This window comes from Terrapene carolina, unplaced genomic scaffold (genome assembly GCF_002925995.2).
Source record: "Terrapene carolina triunguis isolate 2854851 unplaced genomic scaffold, T_m_triunguis-2.0 Scaffold32995, whole genome shotgun sequence".
In the NCBI taxonomy this organism is placed as follows: Eukaryota; Metazoa; Chordata; order Testudines; family Emydidae; genus Terrapene; species Terrapene triunguis.
Genome location: NW_020697346.1, coordinates 122040 through 143533, shown reverse-complemented (window position 1 = coordinate 143533; position 21494 = coordinate 122040). Strand labels below are relative to the sequence as shown.

The following is a 21494-nucleotide window of genomic DNA, read 5'->3' as shown; positions in this document are numbered from 1 at the left end:
ATGTTCTTCTAGGTGTCTGACAATTTTATTCTTTACTATTGTTTCAATTAATTTGCCCGGTACTGACGTTAGACTTACTGATCTGTAATTGCTGGGATCAATCGTGGGGCTCCCTCCATTTCCTCAGCCAGCTCCAAACTGAAGCCCCCTCCAGCTGTCTCACACCCCCTCCCAGGAGCGGCACCAGGGTTTTTGGCGCCCTAGGTGGGGGTCTTTCCACGCTCCCGGTCGTCGTCGGCAATTCTGCGGTGGGGGGGTCTTTCCACGCTCCCAGTGTTCAGGGCACTTCGGCGGCGGGTCCCAGAATGAGTGAAGGACCCGCCGCAGAATTGCCGCCGAAGACCCAGAGCGCGGAAGGACCCCTCGCTGCCGAATTGCCGCCCCCCCAAATCCTGGTGCCCTAGGCGACCGCCTAGGTCGCCTAAATGGAAGCACCGGCCCTGCCCCCTCCCCCTGGTTCCTCCTCCAGCCTTTGTCCAGTTTCCCGGGCAAAGGTGTCACTTGGCCCCAACCCCCCATCCTGGGCTCTCATGTTACATGCTCAGGTATCTTCTCTCAAGGAAAGTCTCCCATCCCACACAGTTACCAATAAAACTCCCCTGCAACCTTCCCAGGTCAATACTCCCCACTCCCTGCTGCATCACAGTGACCTTTCCTGAGTCCCCACAGAGACATAGAGAAGCTGGGAGCTGCATGATGCTTGGCCAGGCTGAGGGGCCCAGGGTTTCCTGGGCTTTGCAGGGACCTCTGCTTGCTTTGCCTGCCCTAGATTTCGCCTGCAGATTAGAGCCAACATATGATGGATGCAGGAAGAGACGACACATCGTCCACTTCCTGTAGCTGGAGCCACCAGCTAAGTTCCTCATTTGGGGCTTGGTTGAGCTGGGCTTCGGGGTGTTGGTGGCAGTGCTGAGGGGCCCCTGGCTGCCCCCATCATGGCATCTGCTCTCAGTATCCTCTTCCTCGGTGAGTATCAAATAAAGCCAGGGCGTGTGCCCGTGGGGGGTGGGATCTGAGACCAGGGCATGTGCCCATGGGGGGTGGGACCTGAGACTAGGGCGTGTGCCCATGGGGGGATCTGAGACCAGGGTGTGTGCCCATGGGGGGGGGGGGGGGTTTGAGACCAGGGTGTAGGATCCAGTTGCTCTGGGATCTGGTTATTAACAAGCCGTCTCCCCTCCAGGCTGCTGGCTGGCTGGGCACAGCGGGGTGTGGGGAGGTGAGTATCAGTTTGTGGGGAGGACGATAACATCAAGGACAGGGGAGGGGATATGTGGAGTGGAGAAAAGAGGAACTGAGCCCTGAACCTTCCTCAAAACTCAACCCAAACTCCCCTCGTGAGCTCAGACCCGGCCCCGTTCTTCTGTGAACCTCCCCAGTCCCGGCCCCGCTAGGGAATAACTAGGAGCCGAATCTGGCTCGTGGGGTCTGACGAAGCAGACGGAAACCATCCTCTAGTTTAATGTCCTGCCCCCACCCCGCCGCCCCCAGGCTGTGAGGAATGTGGGGGGGCAGCATGTGGATTTATTTCAGCTCATACAAATGCTAACAGGGCCCGTCCGTGGGCTCTAGATCCCCTCGGGGAACCGAAACGTTCATGGTCAGTGCAGCCGTGGGCAGAACCCCCAGATCCTCCCCTGCCCCGAGATCCACCCGAACACCTCCCTCCCCTGCACTCACAGCCCCGCCCCCCGATCCCATGGCCTGGGGAAAGGTGGGTCTTGTGAGATTCCTGCCGGTCACAGACTCTATTTCCAACCCCGGGGGCAGAGCTGCCGGAGGCCCACTGGTCAGGCTCCCTGGCTGGCCTCAGGTGGGGCCGGGGGGGCAGGGGATCTCTCCTGCAGCCGGGTCCTGAGCTACGTCTGGGTGAGCCCCCTGCCCCCAAGCCCCATGGGCAGCAGTGCCAACCCTGGTAGGGGACAGACTCCTAGAGAGGCCGAATGATGGATGGACTGAATTGGGGTCGGGGGGAGGCGGGGGGCTGTGTCTCCCCTGTTTAACTCCTGTCTCTTGTTGAGAGCAGGGCAGGAATACCCCAAACCCACCATCTCGGTGAGCCCCAGCAGGGTGGTGGCGCTCGGGGGAACCGTCACCATCCGCTGTGAGGGTTTGTACCTGGACATGGAGTTCTTTCTGCGTAAAACTGGACAACCGAACCCGCAGAGGCAGACGGTGCCTGATGGGACCATGGCTGAATTTCCCATCCCCAGTGTCAGCCGGGAAGATGGAGGGAGCTACACCTGCGACTATCGCTCCATAGCGGATCAGAGTCGCACATCGCATCCCAGCGACCCCGTTGAGATCATTGTAGGAGGTGAGGGGCCCGGCTCAGTGCCCGGGCTCCCAGCCCCACACCCAGCCAGCCCCACAGGAGGTCTCTGCACTGATAGGACGCTCAGAGCCAGGCTCTGCCCTGATCCCTGGGCCCAGCAGAGGGGACACCCGGCCGGGGAGCGGGGACAGAGTCACTGGGGGGTTCCGCAGCCAGGGGGGAGAAGCAGCCACAGGAGATTTGGGGCAGAGGAAGGCTGGGGGCTGGGGCTGGGGGCTGGGGCTGCCCTGGCCTAGCACAGGGCTGGGGTCACCCGGGCCGGCAAATGCAGCTGGAGCTGCTCAGCATCGCATGGCTGGAACTGGAGTCGGTTGGCTGGCTGGGGCTGACCTGGGCCTCGGGCTGTGCCGGGGGTCCTCTGGAGGTGGGGGTGGGGAGCTGGCTCGGGGTTCTGGCCAGCCGGGGTTTCTCCGGCCAGGGGAGGGGGTGGCGAGGGGCACTCAGGGCTTCTGCCACTAGAAGTGGGGCTTTGTGCAGGGGGGGGGGGGGGGGGGGCCTGCAGGGCTAGCCTCCTGGAAAGGGGGGTCCACCCATCGCACATGGGGGATGGAGTCATTGGAGGGAGCAGCAGTAGGGTTACCATATTTAAAAAATAAAAAAAGAGGACACTCCACAGGGCCCTGGCCCCGCCCCTTTCCCACCCCCAGCCCCGCCCCAACTCCGCCCCTTCACCACCCCAACCCCGCCCCTTCCCCCAAAGTCCCCGCCCTAACTCCGCCCCCTCCCCTGAGCGCCTCGCATTCTCCCTCCTGCCTCCCAGCCACGCGAAAAGGGCTGCCCGAGCGCTACCGGCTTGACGGTTTGCCGGGCAGCCCCCAGACCCTGCGCCCCCGGCTGGCACTTCCCCTCCCGGGCTCCGGCGGCTGCTGTGCTCCCTGAACTCCTGGGCTCTGTAAGCGCCGAGCTGCCCGAAGCCGGTAGCGCTCAGGCAGCTCGGCTCTTACAGAGCCCAGGAGTCAGGGAGCAGAGCAGCCCCCGGTGCCCGCTCTAAGGTAAGCCAGGGAGTATTTTTCCCGGACGTGTTCGGCTTTTTGGAAATTCCCCCCGACGGGGGTTTGATTACCAAAAAGCCGGACATATCCGGGAAAAACCGGAAGTATGGTAACCCTAAGGAGCAGCCACTGGAGTTTGAGGGAGGGGGGATCCCTGTCCCCGGGGAAGCTGCGGAGCAGGGGACCTTTCCCAGGGGTATACTCCCCATCTCGGGGAATGCACAGAGGGCTCGGGGCCCAGGGGCTGCTCAACCGGCCCCTCCCCACTCCCCTGGAAACCCAGTACTCAGTTGGGAGCTGTGCTGGGGAGGGGCCGGTGGCTGGGTCGTTGTGTCGGCCCCTCCCAGCCCAGGGTCTGCGTCTCACGGCCTGTCTCCTTCTGCTCCCAGAGCCCACTCTGCCCAAGCCCTCCGTCTCCGTCCGCCCCATCGCGGGGGTCTCCCTGGGGGGAGCCGTGGCCATCTGGTGTCGGGGGCAGCGCCAGGGCATGCGGTTCGTGCTGAATACAGATGGACGCCATTTCCCACCTGTGGATTCGGGCGACTTTGAGACTGTGTTTCCCATCAGCAACGTGAGCCGGGAGGACGGCGGGAGCTACAGCTGCTCCTATCACAACAGATTGGAGCCGATCGCCGTGTCGTATCCCAGCGACCCCATGGAGCTGGTGGTGGGAGGTGAGGGGCCCGGCTTGGCATCCCCGTTCCCAGCCCCACCCCCAGCAAGACCCTCACGGAGGCTCGGTGCCAATGGGACGCTCAGAGCCAGGCTCTGCCCTGAGCCCTGACCCCGCAGAGGGGACACCCGGCTGGGGAGTGGGGACGGAGTCACTGGGGGGTTTCCCAGCCAGGGGGGAGCAGTAGCCCTGGAGGCGACTTTAACGCTGTCCCCAGTTTGTATGAACTGTGAGTCACTATTTAATCCCGTGATCCCCTCCCCTCTGTTCTCCAGTGCCCGCCCCAGGCAGTGCCCCGGCCCGGGCTGAATGAGGCAGGGGCTGCAGGAGAAGCGGTGGCTTGGTGGACACAGCGCTGGGCTGGGACCCAGGAGATCTGGGCCAGCTCCTGGCGCGGACACACACTCTGTGTGATGGGAGCCACGTCGCGGTTTTCAAAAGTGTCCTTCATTGTGGCGGGGCCTCAATCTTCAGGGTTCTCAGGCCGAGTGCCCACAAGCCGAAATGCCCACAGTTAGCGGAGACCTCTGCAAACGCTGGCCTCAATAGCGCTGGATCCCTTGTGTTGCAGGTGTATGTAGGGCCCCCGCCATGATCAGGGCCCTGTTGTGCCAGGCGCTGCATTAACACAGAGTGAAGAGACAGTCCCAGCCCCTGGGAGCTCACGGAGGAAAGTGACTATGTCTGTGCCTCAGTTTCCCGCTATGTAGAATGGGAGGCTGACTCCCTTCTTGCGTGCGGCTCGGGGCCTGTGGTGCTGGGCGGTGCCGGGCACCAGAGACCAGCCCGTGAGTCGCTCTGGTGCTCGGGGGGCTGGATGCAGTGAATGGGGCAGAGTCCACACATGGACATATGAAGATCCCAAGAACTAGGGAGCCACGGCTCGGTATCTGTGGGGCTGGGAGCCCAGCTCACAGGGCCGGGATTCTGGGTGGGGGGAACTCTGGGATCTGGGAGAGAATCTCTGCCCGGGGGCCCCAGGATCTCCCCAGGGCTGCGGCCAACCGGGGAGGCCGGGGCTGGGTGGGTGCCCGGGTCTGGCTCTCACAACCTGTCTCCTGTGGCCAGATCCCAGCTTACCCAGACCCTCCATCTCTCTGAGCCCCACTGGGGTCACCACCCCAGGGGCAAACGTCACCATCCGGTGCCAGGGGCAGCGCCGGAATGTGACGTTCTTCCTGCACAAGCCTCGAGACCGGAACCCGCAGCGACACGTGGACCCTGCTGGGGACTGGGCCGAGTTCCTCATCACCACCATGGGCCGGCAGCAGGGAGGGAGCTACAGCTGCAGCTACCGGCCCCGATCAGAGCCCTTCGTCTCCTCAGAGCCCAGCGACCCCGTGCAGCTGGTGGTAGCAGGTGAGGGGCCCGGCTCGACGTCCCCGTTCCCAGCCCCACACCCAGCAAGACCCTCACGGGGGCTCGGTGCCAATGGGACGCTCAGAGCCAGGCTCTGTCCTGAGCCCTGACCCTGCAGAGGGGACGCCCGGCTGGGGAGTGGGAACGGAGTCACTGGGGGGTTCCCCAGCCAGGGGGGAGCAGAAGCCCCTGGATGCGACTTTAATGCTGTCCCCAGTTTGTATGAACCGTGAATCGCTATTAAATCCCATGATCCCATCCCCTCTGTTCTCCAGCACCCGCCCCAGGCAGTGCCCCGGCCGGGGCTGAATGAGGCAGGGGCTGCAGGAGAAGCGGTGGCTTGGTGGACACGGCGCTGGGCTGGGACCCAGGAGATCTGGCCCAGCTCCTGGCTGTGACGAACTGGGACTGTTCTTACTGTGGTCTGTGAATGCTGACAGGGGAGTGTGGCTAGGATAGTCTCCATCGGGGGATGGGAGACTGACCTACGGAGAATACCTTAGCATGTAACATGAGAACCCAGGAGGGAGCTGGGGCCAGGTGACACCTTTGCCCGGGAAACTGAACAAAGGCTGTGGGAGGGGTCGCTGAAGGCAGAGTCTGTGGAGCTGGCTAGTGACCATGGCTGGGAGGCAGACAGGGCTCTGACCTCCCCGGGGACCTCCCCGGGGACCCCAAGATGGACCTAACTGAGGGAGTCCTGTTGTCTGCGCCTGCAAGACCTGTCTTGGACTGTATTCCTGTCGTCTAAATAAACCTTCTGCTTTACTGGCTGGCTGAGAGTCATGGTGAATCGCAGGACGCCGGGGGTGCAGGGCCCTGAGTCCCCCCATACTCCGTGACAACTGGTGGTAGCGGCGGGATCTACTGCACCCCGTGGACGGCGCTTCCTGCAGTAAGTGACTGGGGAGAAGTAAAACGAAGGGGGATTGACGGGGACCAGGCGTGCTGAAGAGTCAGAGAGAGACGGTTATCACCCCTGGGAGTGTGTGACCAGCGAGAAGGACTTTTGCAGTAACAGGGTCCCCCGGGGGATCGCAGCGAGTGGTCCCAGGGGCGGAGGAGTCTGCAGCTCGACCCTGGCAGAGAGGTGGTGACCTCGAGAAGGGCTGGCACACTAGGGGTCTCCCTGGAAACGGTGGGGAGCGGTGAGCACACAGGCCTGTGAGTGGCCAGCAGGAAGATGTATGCCAAGCGGCTTAAGAGCGACCTGGTGGAGCTGTGCAAGCAGAGGCGGGTGCGCTTTGGGAGGCTCACCAAAGAACAGCTCATTGCCCAGCTGGAGAAGGGAGATCGCTCGAATGAACTGATCCTTGTCTCTGAGGGAAGCAGCCTGGCAGATGCAGCGCAGACCTCAGAGTCTGTCCCAGCTGGGAGTGGTCAGCCGGCTGCTGAGGGCTTCCCGAGACCCCCCCTTCCTATGCCTAGGGGAAGGGTGGGGAGGAGCCCAGCAAATACCGAGGGCGCCGTGACCCCCCCGGCCAGCAGGGGATCCTCCCGGCCACGCGCGCCATCCGTGGAGCGGAATGGGCTGGAATGGGAGAAAGAGCTAAAACTGAGAGAGCTGGAGGATCGTGAACAACAGAGGCAGCATGAAGAGAGACAGAGGCATCATGAACGGGAGGAGAATGAGAGACAGCGTCAGCATGAACTGGAACTGGCGAGGCTGAAGGGCCGCGCGACCCCGGCTGCGGTGAGTGAGGGGGGACCCAGGACTGCACGGAGCTTTGATAAGTGCATCCTGGCCCCATGTAAGGAGGGGGAGGACATGGATGGCTTCCTGGGTGCCTTTGAGATGGCCTGCGAGCTGCACCAGGTTGATCCTGCGGACAGACTCCGGGTTCTCACCCCCTTACTGGACCCCAAAGCCGTGGCATTGTACCGCCAACTGGAAGAGGTGGAGAAAGGGGACTACGAACTATTCAAAAAGGCCCTGCTACGTGAGTTTGGGCTGACTTCTGAGATGTACCGGGAAAGGTTCCGGAGTCAGGATAAAACCCCTGAGATCTCATATCTGCAACTAGCCGTCCGCATGGAGGGATACGCCAGCAAGTGGGCAGATGAGGCCCAGACGAAGGAGGACCTGGTTAAACTGCTGGTATTGGAGCAACTATATGAGCGGTGCCCATCTGACCTGAGGCTGTGGTTGAGGGACAAAAAACCAGAGACCCCGCGACATGCAGGCCGGCTGGCCGATGAGTTTGTAAAGAGCCGGTCAGGAGAAAACAGGGAGGAGTCCCAAAGGAACAGTCCCACCGCAACGCAGAGAGAGAGTCACCATGGGACCGCCCAGCGGGAAAATACGGAAAACCCCCATCAAAGGGGAACATCCGGCATCAGGGCCATCCGACCCACTCGAGGGGCCCCATGGGACATGGGCTGCTATCACTGTGGCCAGAGAGGCCACATACGGGCCCAGTGCCCCAGGCTCAGGGACAGACTGAGCAGACCAAACCCACAGAGGGTTGACTGGGTAGAGACCCAGCCGGGCGAGAGGCAGCACTCCCAGGGAAGGGGGGCTGGCAGAGTACCACCTGCTAAGGAGGGAGGAGAGCTCCAGGCCAGCTCCTCTGGGGGGCTGGATGCTCCAGACTCAGGGTTTTTGGTTTATACGGTGGGCGCGGGGCGGTCCCTCCGGAGAGAGTACCTTGTTCCCCTGGAGGTGGATGGGAGGAAGGTCAATGGATACTGGGATACGGGCGCAGAGGTGACGCTGGCCCGGCCCGAGGTGGTGCCCCCAGATCAGGTGGTGCCCAACACCTACCTGACTCTGACGGGGGTGGGCGGGACACCAGTCAAAGTGCCCGTGGCGAGGGTACACCTGAAGTGGGGGGCCAAGGAGGGCCCCAAGGACGTGGGGGTACACCCGTATTTGCCCACTGAGGTGTTGATGGGGGGGGACCTGGAGGACTGGCCAAGCAACCCCCAGAATGCACTGGTTGTGACCCGTAGTCAGAGCCGGCTGGGAGCACTGCGCCCTGGCCCTGGGGAGGGTGCTTTGCCCGAGGCGCAGGACCCTAACCTGGTGGGGAGGGAACACCCAGGGACACGGCTCAGGGAGGCTGCGGCTTCAGACCCAGCCGGCGAGAAAGAGCAGGTGGCCATCCCTGTCCCAGCTGCTGAGTTCCAGGCCGAGGTGCAGAAAGATCCCTCCTTGCGGAAGATAAGGGACCTGGCCGACCTCGGTGCGGTACAGACCATGGGGAGAGGTGGCCGGAAAAGGTTCCTGTGGGAGAAGGGGTTCCTGTACCGAGAATGGGCTCCCCCAGGGAAAATGGACACAGGGGGGATCAGGAGGCAGCTGGTGGTACCCCAGAAGTATCGCCGCCAGCTGCTGTACCGGGCCCATGGCACCCCCCTCTCAGGGCACCAGGGAACCTGGCGTACCCAGCAGAGGCTGCTACGGAGCTTTTACTGGCCTGGGGTCTTTGTTACTGTCCGGCAGTACTGCCGATCCTGTGACCCCTGTCAGAGGGAGAGAAAGGCCCGGGACAAGGGGAAAACGGCTTTAGGACCCTTGCCCAGCATAGAGGAGCCTTTCCAGAGGGTGGCCAAGGTTAAAAGGGGGGCTCTGAACCAAGAGAGCCCGAAGCACAGACCTCCAGACTGGAGCGCTGGGAGAAGACCACAGCCTAGTTGGAACCCCAGGGGTATTGGGGTGGGAAAAGGGCACAGGCCGCATAACCCTTCCCACATGCGAACTGCGAATGCCCTCGAGCACCCCGACCTAAGGGGGGGCGTGAAACTGGAGGGGCCTGGTGTAATTCTCACCAAGGAATGGGAGGGATGCTAGGGCATCCATGGGAACGGGGGTAGGTTCGAACTTCCCCGGGTCACTGGCTGAAGTGACCCCGCTCAGTTCGGTCTCGAAGGGGGGAGAGATGTGACGAACTGAGACTGTTCTTAAAGTAGTCTGTGAATGCTGACAGGGGAGTGTGGCTGGGATAGTCTGCATCGGGGGATGGGAGACTGACCTACGGAGAATACCTGAGCATGTAACATGAGAACCCAGGAGGGGGCTGGGGCCAGGTGACACCTTTGCCCGGGAAACTGAACAAAGGCTGTGGGAGGGGTCGCTGAAGGCAGAGTCTGTGGAGCTGGCTAGTGACCATGGCTGGGAGGCAGACAGGGCTCTGACCTCCCAGGGGGGCTAGGGTGCCCGGGGACCCCAAGATGGACCTAACTGGGGGGGTCCTGTTGTCTGCGCCTGCAAGACCTGTCTTGGACTGTATTACTGTCATCTAAATAAACCTTCTGCTTTACTGGCTGGCTGAGAGTCATGGTGAATCGCAGGACGCTGGGGGTGCAGGGCCCTGAGTCCCCCCATACTCCGTGACACTGGCGCAGCCACAGACAGTGTGTGATGGGAGCACGTCGCGGTTTTCAAAAGTGTCCTTCATTGTGGGGGGGCCTCAATCTTCAGGATTCTCAGGCCGAGCGCCCGCAACCCGAGATGCCCACAGTTAGCGGAGACCTCTGCAAACACTGGCCTCAATAGCGCTGGATCCCTTGTGTTGCAGGTGCATGTAGGGCCCCCGCCATGATCAGGGCCCTGTTGTGCCAGGCGCTGCATAAACACAGAGTGAAGAGACACTCCTTTCCCCTGGGAGCTCACTGAGGAAAGTGAATATGTCTGTGCCTCAGTTTCCTGCTATGTAGAATGGGAGGCTGACTTCCTTCTTGTGTGTGGCTCGGGGCCTGGTGCTGGGCGGTGCCGGGCACCAGAGACCAGCCCGCTAGTCGCTCTGTGCTCGGGGGGCTGGATGCAGTGAATGAGGCAGGGGCCACACATGGGCATATGAGGATCCCAAGAACTAGGGAGCTGCGGCTCGGTGTCTGTGGGGCTGGAAGCCCAGCTCACAGGGCAGGATTCTGGGTGGGAGAAACTCTGGGATCTGGGAGAGAATCTCTGCCCGGGGACCCCAGGGCTGGGCGGGTGCCCGTGTCTGGCTCTCACCGCCTGTCTCCTGTGTGCAGAGCCCAGCTTACCCAGACCCTCCATCTCTCTGAGCCCCACTGGGGTCACCGCCCCAGGGGCAGACGTCACCATCCGGTGTCAGGGGCAGCGCCGGGACGTGAGGTTCTTCCTGCACAAGGCTGGAGACTCGAACCCGCAGCGACACATGGACCCTGCTGGGGCCGGGGCCGAGTTCCGCATCCCCACCATGGGCCGGCAGCACGGAGGGAGCTACAGCTGCAGCTACCAGCCCCAATCCGAGTCCTTCGTCTTCTCGGAGCCCAGTGACCCCGTGGAGCTGGTGGTAGCAGGTGAGGGGCCCGGCTCGACGTCCCTACTCCCAGCCCCATCCCCAGCCAGACTCTTGTGGGGGGCTCCATGCTGCTAGGACGCTCAGAGCCAGGCTCTGCCCTAAGCCCTGGGCCCAGCAGAGGGGATGCCCGGCCGGGGAGCGGGGATGACGTGGGTGGCGGGGATAATAGGCCAGGGAAAGCTCTGCCTTCCCTGGCTGGAGCCGCTGCCGAGGGACGCTGGGCTGTGGTTGGCCAGATGGCCGGGGCCTGGGGCTGGCCGGGGGTCCTCTGGAGGTGGGGATGGGGAGCTGGCTCGGGGTTCTGGCAGGCCGGGGTTTCTCCGGCCAGGGGAGGCGGTGGCGAGGGGCACTCAGGGCTTCTGCCACTAGAAGCACGGCCTTGTGCAGGGGGGGGGCTGGGGTTGCAGGGCTAGCCTCCCGGAAAGGGGGGTCCACCCACTGCCCATGGGGGATGGAGTTACTGGGGGGAGCAGCAGCCGCTGGAGATTTCAGTCCGAGGGAGGGGGGATCCCTGGCTCCAGGGGAAGCTGCGGAGCAGGAGGCCTTTCCCAGGCGGATACTCCCCATCTCGGGGGACACACAGAGCTTTTGGGGCCTAGGGGCTGCTCAGCCGGCCCCTCCCCACTCCCCTGGATGCCCAGCACTCAATGGGGAGCTGTGCTGGGTGGGGGCCGGTGGCTGGGTCGCTGTGTCAGCCCCTCCCCGCCCGGGGTCTGCGTCTCACAGCCTGTCTCCTTCTGCTCCCAGAGCCCACTCTGCGCAAGCCCATCATCAGCCCCAGTGGGGAGGTCTCCCTGGGGGGAACTGTGTCCATCTGGTGTTGGGGGCAGGGCCAGGGCGTGCGGATCGTGCTGAATAAAGGGGGACGCCATGTTGCACACGTGGATTCGGAGAAGTCGGAGTTTGTGTTTCCCATCAACAACGTGCGCCGGGAGCAGGGCGGGAACTACAGCTGCTCCCATCACAGCAGGTCGGAGCCGTTCGTCAGGTGGAGCGACCCCGTGGAGCTGGTGGTGAGAGGTGAGGGGCCCGGCTCGGCGTCCCTGTTCCCAGCTCCACCCCCAGCCAGACCCTCACGGGGGCTCAGTGCCAATGGGACACTCAGAGCCAGGCTCTGCCCTGAGCACTGACCCTGCAGAGGGGACGCCCGGCTGGGGAGTGGGGACGGAGTCACTGGGGGTTCCCCAGCCAGGGGGGAGCAGCAGCCCCTGATGCGACTTTAATGCTGTTCCCAGTTTGTATGAACTGTGAGTCGCTATTTAATCCCGTGATCCCATCCCCTCTGTTCTCCAGCGCCCGCCCCAGGCAGTGCCCCGGCCCGGGCTGAATGAGGCAGGGGCTGCAGGAGAACAGTGGCTTGGTGGACACGGCGCTGGGCTGGGACCCAGGAGATCTGGACCAACTCCTGCTGCGGACATAGACACTGTGTGATGGGAGCACACCACGGTTTTCAAAAGTGTCGTTCATTGTGGGGGGGCCTCAATCTTCAGGGTTCTCAGGCCGAGCGCCCACAAGCCGAGATGCCCACAGTTAGCGCAGACCTCTGCAAATGCTGGCCTCAATAGCACTGGAGCCCTTGTGTTGGGGGAGCATGTAGGGGCCCCGCCATGATCAGGGCCCTGTTGTGCCAGGCGCTGCATAAACACAGAGTGAAGAGACAGTCCCTTCCCCTGGGAGCTCACTGAGGAAAGTGACTATGTCTGTGCCTCAGTTTCCCACTATGTAGAATGGGAGGCTGACTCCCTTCTTGTGTGCGGCTCGGGGCCTGTGGTGCTGGGCGGTGTCGGGCACCAGAGACCAGCCCGTGAGTCGCTCTGTGATCCGGGGGCTGGATGCAGTGAATGAGGTAGGGGCCACACATGGGCATATGAGGATCCCAAGAACTAGGGATGTTCCTCCTCTAAAATAGGGACAACTGCACTCAGACCTGCTCCGCAGTGACTCCAGGTGTCAATGGCACCTGGCTGGGGCAGGGACTGTCTCTTGGCCTTCCTCTGTTACAGGAAAACCCGAGGAAGTGAGTGCCCCACCCAGCGAGGGACGGGTTAAGGCCGCTGCTAAGCTGGGCTGTAAAGGGGTCATAGCTTGGATGGGAGACAGGGAAGGAAACCCAGGGGCTGGGACAGGGGCCCAGTAGGGGGCACACTCCCCTGGCAGTGAGAGCTGGCCCCAAAGCCCCTGGGCAGCACTAGGGGGCGCTGGGCTGCAGGGGGTGGGGCAGGGGGCTCGGTAGGGGCCATTGTGCTGCCGGGGGTGGGAACCTGTCTCTAGGGTATCCAGGCTCAGCAGCTGGAGGGGGCGGGGCTCCCCCTGGCAGAGCGTGGGGGGCAGGGATTCTGTCCTGCCCCCCCCCCGTCCCAGCTGCCCTGTAGGGCAGAGGGGCAGGGCTGATACATGGGGATCAGGGTCGACTCATGGACAAATCTGCTTCATGTCTTTGCAGGGTAAGGACCAGCCCCGAGACAGAGCAGATGAGACCCCAGCTCTGCTTCCCACCCCGATCTACCTGCCCTACGATTCAGGACTCCTGGGTTCTCTCCCTGGCTCGGGATGGGAAGTGGTGTGCAGTGGTTACACTGGGGGGGGGGGGGGGGGGGGGGTTTTTATGTTGTACTTTTTAGTTATTTTCCTAATGATAGGTTGATTCTCATTAGTTGATAACCATTAAAAATGTTGATTTGCAATGAAATATAGTCTTTACACTAAATCTGGTGCTTTTTCTTTTGCTAACCATGATGGCAAACTATATCTATGCACATTGATTGAAGCAGTTATATGGAGTAATTTACATTTCTTCAGTCTAATTTTTACATTTTGATTATGTTGGAAAATGGCAAATGATTCATTTATTTCCTAGATTATGATGATTTTTTTACTTCTGATTTGTCCAAGCTCTGTTTGGATGGAAATTCAAATGCACTCAAAAATGCACAGAAACAGCATTTTCAATATGTTTATTAATTAAATAAAACTACCTTAAATGTGCTGAATACATAATAAAAAAAGTGTATCGAAACATATTTTTTATTTGAACCTAACTGATGTAAGGAGGTATCTGCAGTTAGTGACATGAACTGATTGTTTCTGGTCATTGTATCTCTCAGATATTAGAACTAATAGATCTGATCCCCCCACATGTAGTATTTATTCATAGATTGGAAGAGGAAAAGAAGCTTTCCTGCTTTCTCAACTCCCCGTCAGTATCTGAAATTTGAATGAAGTTGTCATTGAACTGAACTAGCTGAATACACTGAAATGAAGAAAATATTCTTTCTGTGCCTGCAGAAGAGGCTACTGTTGTCAAAAGCTGGTTTTACCCTTTCAACAAACTCTGGTTCCAGGTGCTCAGCCAACGACTTCCACGAATTCAGTGGTTTGACTTCCATTAAAACTGGGCAGCAAACACAGACTAAACTATTGCAAGTTTAGGCATTAACATGGGTTGTCATAATTTCCAATTTAATCCCCAATAGTCTTGTTTTAAAAAAAAGACCCATGTTTTTAATTTAAATGAAAATAATCCAATTGACATTTTTCTTAAATCCCTTTTGTGATTTTTTTTGTTTTTGAAAAAATCCTTTTGATTCACCCTGATTTTAGAAGAATTTCCACATTCAAGGGAATCATAAACTGCTCATATTCAGTTATAGGAGAGAAGGCAGCAAAATTCATCATATCAATAATTCATTGAAAATTATTTACTGAACCTTAAAAGAGGCTAACTAGAGGGTCGGACACTTGTTTGTTTTTGTAGGCCCAGTTTCCATCCCGGAACCAGTAACAAGTGCACGGGATAATGTCCCAAACCCTACAGTTTATTGTCAAATCATCGGAGCCATTCCTCGTCTGTTCTTCTTGTTTCAGAAGTTTCAGATCAATAAAAACTTCCCCTTGGCAGTCGGTGCCCATGTGGCGCTGCAGGCAGAGGAGCCTGAGCAGTAGAATTGTGACATCGACCATAACTCAGCAACTCGCCCATCACACACTCACTCCACTAACCCTGATCTTAAATCCTCACCCTGCCACCTGCCTTGCTCATCTCTCCCCATTGAAACCCGCATGTTGACTCATTTTAACCAATGGGGATGAATTATGCAAATCACCTGGAGAGAGTTAGCACTGACTGGCTGAGTTAACTCTGATGTCACAAAGCGCCTCTGCCTACAGCACCAATTTAATGGACGTGGTGCAGAAAATCAGGCTTTTCTGGTGCTGCTGTTTTCCACTTGTCACCAAAACCAACAAAGTTCTTCCCACCGATGCTGAGAAATTTTGGAATCAATTTAACGCAGTCTTCAAAAATTATTGTGTTACAGACAGACAAAGAAATGCCATTGAACTGAGGCAGGGAGCTACAGCTGCCGATATAGCACCAAATTAGACTTGCCCGTCTGGTCAGAGCCCAGCGACCCCGTGGAGCTGGTGGTAGCAGGTGAGGGCGCAGCTCAGTATCCCCGCTCCCAGCCCCACCCCCAGCCGGACACTCAGTGGATTTTGACACTCAGAGCCAGGCTCTGCCCTGAGCCCTGGGCCCAGCAGAGGGGACATCTGGCTGGGGAGTGGGGACGGAGTCACTGGGGGGTTCCCAGCTGGGATAAGGAGCAGCTGCTGGAGATTTGGGGCTGAGGGAGGGGGGATTCCTCAAAAACAGTCACGAAACAGCTGTGGTGGGGAGGACCCCAAGGATTCCTGGGCAGCTGAAGTAGGGTGAGAAAGAAAACAGATGGGACAGCAGGCAGCAGCTCCCCACAGCCAAGAGTGCTCCTGGTGGAAAGGGCTGGTAGAGTTTGGAGGGAGGCTGCCCAGTCCCTGGAGAGAGACACCAGCAGCCAGTGAGGTAGCAACCGGCACCAGAAATGAAGGGCCCCAGCGAGTGGTGAGCCAGTGGAAAGGGACCCTGGTGGCTGAGCTGTGTCGTCAAAATGGCACCAGGCAGAGAGCTGGCAGGGAGAAAGTCCCATTGAGAAGGGACAGAGATGGCATGGAGGACTAGCTGTCTTGATTTGAGCTGGAACTCAGAACTAGGGTGACCACATAGCAAGGGTGAAAAGCTGGGACGGGGGGTGGAGGGTTTTAGGCGTGTATATAAGACAATATTGGCACTGTCCCTATAAACAGAGAACATCTAGTCACATCAGAACAGCCAAGAAAGACAGTGGAAGAGGATGGCTCAAGCTGCAATGAATTTTTTTTTTTGCTCCACCGGCAACCCCGCCCCATGTGTCCCAATATTTTCTTCCTGTCTTCTGGTCACCCTAGAAGCAGTGCAAAGGCTTGGGGGAGTCAGGGGTAATGGAGGAGCTGAGGGACAGGGAAGGAGCCTGGGAGTGAACCTGGAAGGGGTTGGGAGTGGGCAGGAGAAGGTTGTTTTTTGGGGAGGAGGGTTGTTAGGGAGCTGGGAAGCCTCCCCCATGCAGACCCTGGCTGACCTCAAGCCTGTCCCATTCAGTCAGGCACATCAGACCCTGCTCCGCAACCCCCATCCCCATGTGTCCCTGCAGCCTCCTCCCCAATCCCCAGACTCAACGCTGTCACCCCACTAGCTCCTGAGCCCCAGTCTGTGACCCCCCAGCAGCCCTGGGTTCCCCACTCTGCCCTAACCAGGCTCTGCGGCAGGTGCTGTGATGAACTTCTGCTCCTGGGGGAATTCTGCAGCACGGGGCAGGCAGAGAATTTTTTTCCCACAGAAAATACATTCTGCCTCAGAATTGCTGAAGTTCGGCCCGTTGCCCAGCAGGGGCCACTGTGGCACCAGAACAGCGGGTTGTGTTCATGCTGCTGTGGTGCCACAGCGGCCTCTGGTGGGAAAAAGGCAGAACTGCAGCACTTGGGCAGAAACAACCGAGAAGTCCTTGTGGCACCTTAGAGACTAACAAATTTATTTGGGCATCAGCTTTCCTGGACTAGAGCCCACTTCATTGGATGCCTGGAGTGGAAAATACAGGAGCAGGTATAAATACATGAAAGGATGGGGGTTGCTTTATCAAGTGTGAGGTCAGTCTAACGAGACAAATCAATTAACAGCAGGATACTAACTGAGGAAAACATAACTTTTGAAGTGGTAAGAGTGTGGCCCATTACAGACAGTTGACAAGAAGGTGTGAGTAACAGTAGGGAGAAATCAGTATTGAGGAAATTAGGTTTAGGTTTTGCAATGACCCAACCACTCCCAGTCTTTATTCAGGCCTAATCTGATGTTGTGCAGTTTGCAAATTAATTCCAGTTCTGCAGCTTCACGTTGGAGTCTGTTTTTGAAGTTTTGTTGTTGAAGAATTGCCACTTTTAGGTCTGTTATTGAGTGACCAGAGAGAGATTGAAGTGTTCTTGTAGAGTACGGACTCACGCCTGCGGCGCCTCCTGCTGGTCATCTTCGGGAATTAGCTCTCACAGCCTTGGAGCACCCTCTGGAGGCCAGGGATCCGCCTGTGCTCTGGCCCCCCGTGTCGCTCCCTGGACCCTGGTACCTGGGGTGCTGCCTGTGATGAAGTGGGGTTTTTTCTTGTTTTCTGTGGGGTTTCAATGGTTTGCATGCGGAGGGGGTGGGACTCAGTTTCCCTGGGTGTTACTGGTTTAACGAGATGAGGGGAGAGGAAGTTTGTTGTTACAGAGAACCGGAGAGGGAATTTGGGACCCCAGCCAATGGCCTGGAGGATGGATATCCCAGTGACCGGTGACCTGAAACCCCGACCCGGAGACCCAGCTCAGGAGTTGCAGCCGGTTCTGGCCAGTGGGAGAACAATGGGCTGCAGAGTGAGGGCCCAGTGACCTAACCAGCCGGTTCCAGCCGGAGGACAGAAGCGAGGAGAGGAGGCCCCAGTTTACGACCCTGTTTCCCTGGAGAGAAGACAATGGACAGAGGCGGGGCTTGGGGCAGGGGATATCAGATACCCAGCTGGGCAGCAGGGGGGCTCTGGGCTGGAGAGGGGGAGCAGGCAGAGCCTGCCTGGATGCAGAGAGACTGGGGTGTGCTGGGCTGAGGGAGGCCAGGCCTGAGGCCCTGAGAGTTTCCTGTGCTGTGTTCAACTCTCAATAAATCCTCCTGTTTTATGCTGGCTGAGAGTCACTCCGGGCTAGAGAACAGGGTTGCATCAACCCCTTCGGGGGTGGTGGAGGCTCTGGGGGTTCAGAGCAAGTGGACTCCCTGAGGGGGCCCATGGCGAGAAACAGGTGTGCTAAGGCTCAGAGAGGTGCGGCACCAGGAGGTAGAGGGGCCTGACCCCGAGAGAGAGTGGACTCCCGAGAAGGGCTGTCGCACTGAAAGGGGCACCCCCTACGGACCGCATGGGGCCACGAGTCAGCACGATCTGTGAGTCCGTGAAACTGCCCCCTGGCAGTAACCCCTCAGTCTTAGGGTCTCCCCTCCCCAGGGAACCCCCAACTGTTATACCAATAGAATAAAAACCAGCAGGATCTGGTTAAGAGGGATAAGGCAAAGATGCCACATTTATTGTAAATATAATAATAAAGCAAAGCTAAAAGTAAACAATGTTGTTTGACTACTTATTCCTATCACTACTTATTCCCTATACACACACACACATATATATATATATTGTGACAAAGTTCCTCCTCTATCTTGGTGTGTCCTGTGCTTATTGGCGGATTTTCTTGCCTTAGAGATTCACCATGTGGGTTGGGGAACAGCCCAGAGACCTTTCCCTCTGGAAGAACCCACAGTCCAGGTCAATTGGGAGGTTTGGGGGGAACCCGGGCCCGCCCTCTACTCCGGGTTCCAGCCCAGGGCCCTGTGGACTGCAGCTGTCTATAGTGCCTCCTGTAACAGCTGCGTGACAGCTACAACTCCCTGGGCTACTTCCCCATGACCTCCTCCAAACACCTTCCTTATTCTCACCACAGGACCTTCCTCCTGGTGTCTGATAATGCTTGTGCTCCTCAGTCCTCCAGCAGCACACCCTCTCACTCTCAGCTCCTCGCGCCTCTTGCTCCCAGCTCCTCACACTCGCACCACAAACTGAAGTGAGCTCCTTTTAAAACTCAGGTGCCCTGATTAGCCTGCCTTAATTGATTCTAGCAGCTTCTTCTTAATTGGCTCCAGGTGTCCTAATTAGCCTGCCTGCCTTAACTGGTTCTAACAGGTTCCTGATTACTCTAGTGCAGCCCCTGCTCTGGTCACTCAGGGAACAGAAAACTACTCATCCAGTGACCAGTATATTTGCCCTCTACCAGACTCCTGTACCCCACTGGTCTGGGTCTGTCACAATATATATTCATTCACACAAGTAAACAGTGTTGTTTGACTACTTATTCCTATCACTACTTATTCCTTATACACACACACATATATATATATTCATTCACACAATCGTTCATTCAAGTTCTGTATAGGTGTTATAGTTACCAGCCTAGAAGCTGCTCATGCCAAGTTACTGGCCAGGTATCTTGGTCATGAGGATGGAGCCGAGTCTGTGTCAGATGCACCTGATGCTCCTGGAGGTTGGCAGCAGAACCGGAGACTCAAAGTCCTCAGTCTTTAGAGTCCATTCTTATAGGAATTAATTCCTATATTAGTCTATGGGAGCTGTTGCATCCTGCTGTTGCTGACTCAATCAGCAGATGGCACATTCCTGGTGGCTCCACACTGTCCAAAGTTTGTGTTTCTCATCCTTCCAGGTGATGGGGTGGATCCCAGTTTACCCTCCGGGGGTTGTTTGGTGGTCCACTTGACACATTCTTCGGCCGATGGATACTCCCTTTCTAGGCTGGCACCTCCCTAACCATTCATGTACATCAAGCATTCATCAATATACATTCCATATCTTAACCATATTTTTAATTTACTGTCTCCACCACTTTCGGGGTGTGTGCTAATTCATTTGAGACTCCCGGCCCTTTAATCACAGAGGGTGGGGGTCTGTTCCTAGAAGCCGTTGCTCTTACAATGAAGTGAAAGTCACTTAACGGCTTATAGTGTTTGTTTATATTGTAGCAATTACAGAATAAACTGCCTGAAGAGCACAGTGTCAATTAACGGCTTAAGGTCACAGCAGGGGTGGTAACACAGTGTTCACTTCAAGAACAAAGTCAATTAACTTGTTTGTAAGTTTTACATAGTAATAAAGTATCTTTCACAGGACAGATACAATCAATGGTTTCTACAGACAGTAGCTTACAAGTTTTAACAGAAGACCCAAGAGATTTTTGTTCTTGGTGAAACTGTTGGATTTTAAAGTGTGGGGTACAAATCATGGGGGGGGGGGGTCACTGTCACTTGGGGCAATCATTGTTTCTTGGGGGAATCACTGTTAGTACCTTCTTTAATATCCCTACATTATCCCCCTTTTGACACTATGATATTTATATAATCATTAGTGTCACTTTCTTTTTAACCTGTTTAAGAGAAGGTACTGTGAGGCAACATGTGTTTCTGCTTCCAGTTTAGCATACATTCTTTTTATCTGAAAACACATGCCACACATACCAATTATACAAATACAATGTAATATCAAGACTACTATCAAGGGGTGTAGCATTACTGATAGGATGCCAGTGGTAGTCAGGGACCATCCAGAGAATATATCATACCAGTGGTAGGTTGTAATTTGTTTCTCTGCGGTGGCAATTCATAACATGTCTCCATTGGCATGTATAATATGAATAGTTCGATTTCCCACTTGGTCATCTGTTCTAAAAATTTGGTCACTTCAGTAGTATACCGCTCGATAGTATTCATCACCATGCAATTTTGACAGGTCTGTATGCCCAATTAGGGCCCATTTAAACTTTTCAATACCATGGTAGGTTACGAAAAAAAGCCTTTAAAACATTAAATAATATTAAAAACTAGGTTTAAATTCTTACTTTTCAAGTCTTTTTGTAGCATGAGGCAACTTTCCTGGTTCAGACCCTCTCAGACTTGTTATCACTGCCTTTGGATCGGCCCAATAAGAGGTTGTTTTCTGATCCAATCCTAGAGTCCCAAGACTAAACAAGAGCCAACTCCCTCCTTTTCCCCCACCCCTCCTCTCTCTTTCCCCCATTTTAACTGTTTTATTCTTATCTATAGAAACAGACCCCCCAGCATTTTTCCTGCCATGTAACCCTTGCACAGAGGGTTTTTTTAAAAAAGTTAAAACCATAAGCTTTTAGTAACAAACAATTTTAAATTTTTTTCCCTAGGTTTTAAGCTAACAGGGGTTATTTATTTAGTAAGCACAATATGAAGCTGTAGCTTTTGTTGGGACTCTAGGATTGGATCAGAAAAATGAATTCTATGACGCTGCTGTAAAACAACCTCTAATTGGGCCGATCCAAAGGCGGTGATAACACGTCTGAGAGGGTCTGAACCAGGAAAGTAGCCTCATTCTACAGAAAGACTTGAAAGGTAAGAATTCTCCCTCTCTCTCATTTTCTCTCTCTCTCTTTCTGATTCAACCATGTGCTCTCTATCTTTGCCCTTTGCAAAGGGAGCTCTCTTTTCTTGTCCTGTTCTTTCTTTTAACCTCTCTCTTTTTCTTAACCTACCCTGATACTGAATGCTTTTTTCTTTACTTTTTACCCGGTGCTTACCAAACAGGCTCTACCTGCTTCTCTCTTTTTTTATTTTTCTTTCTTATTCTGATTTTACCATGTGCTCTCTATTTTTGTCCTTTGCAAAGAGGGCTCTCTTTTCCCTTTTCTTGCCCTGTTCTTTCTTTTAACCTTTCTTTTTTTTTTACCTACATGGGTATTGAATAGTTTAAATGTTTTTTTATTCATTTTTTTACCCTGTGCTTACCAAACAGGTCCTGTCTTAGTAAAATCCTTTTTAAACCTAGTTTCTAATGTTTTTAAAGGCTTTTTTTCTTAACCTACCTGGTATTGAATAGTTTAATGGTTTTTTATTTACTTTTGCCTTAGTAATTCAC

The 21494-nt window shown here is 56.3% G+C and overlaps 1 protein-coding gene across 1 annotated transcript; it reads left to right on the top strand.

The window, feature by feature from the left end:
• The first annotated feature begins 935 nt into the window (after window positions 1–935).
• On the top strand, window positions 936–13199 carry LOC112123599 (immunoglobulin superfamily member 1-like). The gene is made up of 7 exons (XM_029914181.1): window positions 936–966; window positions 2027–2317; window positions 3717–4001; window positions 5069–5359; window positions 10337–10620; window positions 11229–11649; window positions 13073–13199. The coding sequence occupies exons 1-7, from the start codon at window positions 936–938 to the stop codon at window positions 13075–13077; spliced, it is 1608 nt and encodes a 535-aa protein (XP_029770041.1). The 3' UTR covers window positions 13078–13199.
• The last annotated feature ends 8295 nt before the right edge of the window (window positions 13200–21494 follow it).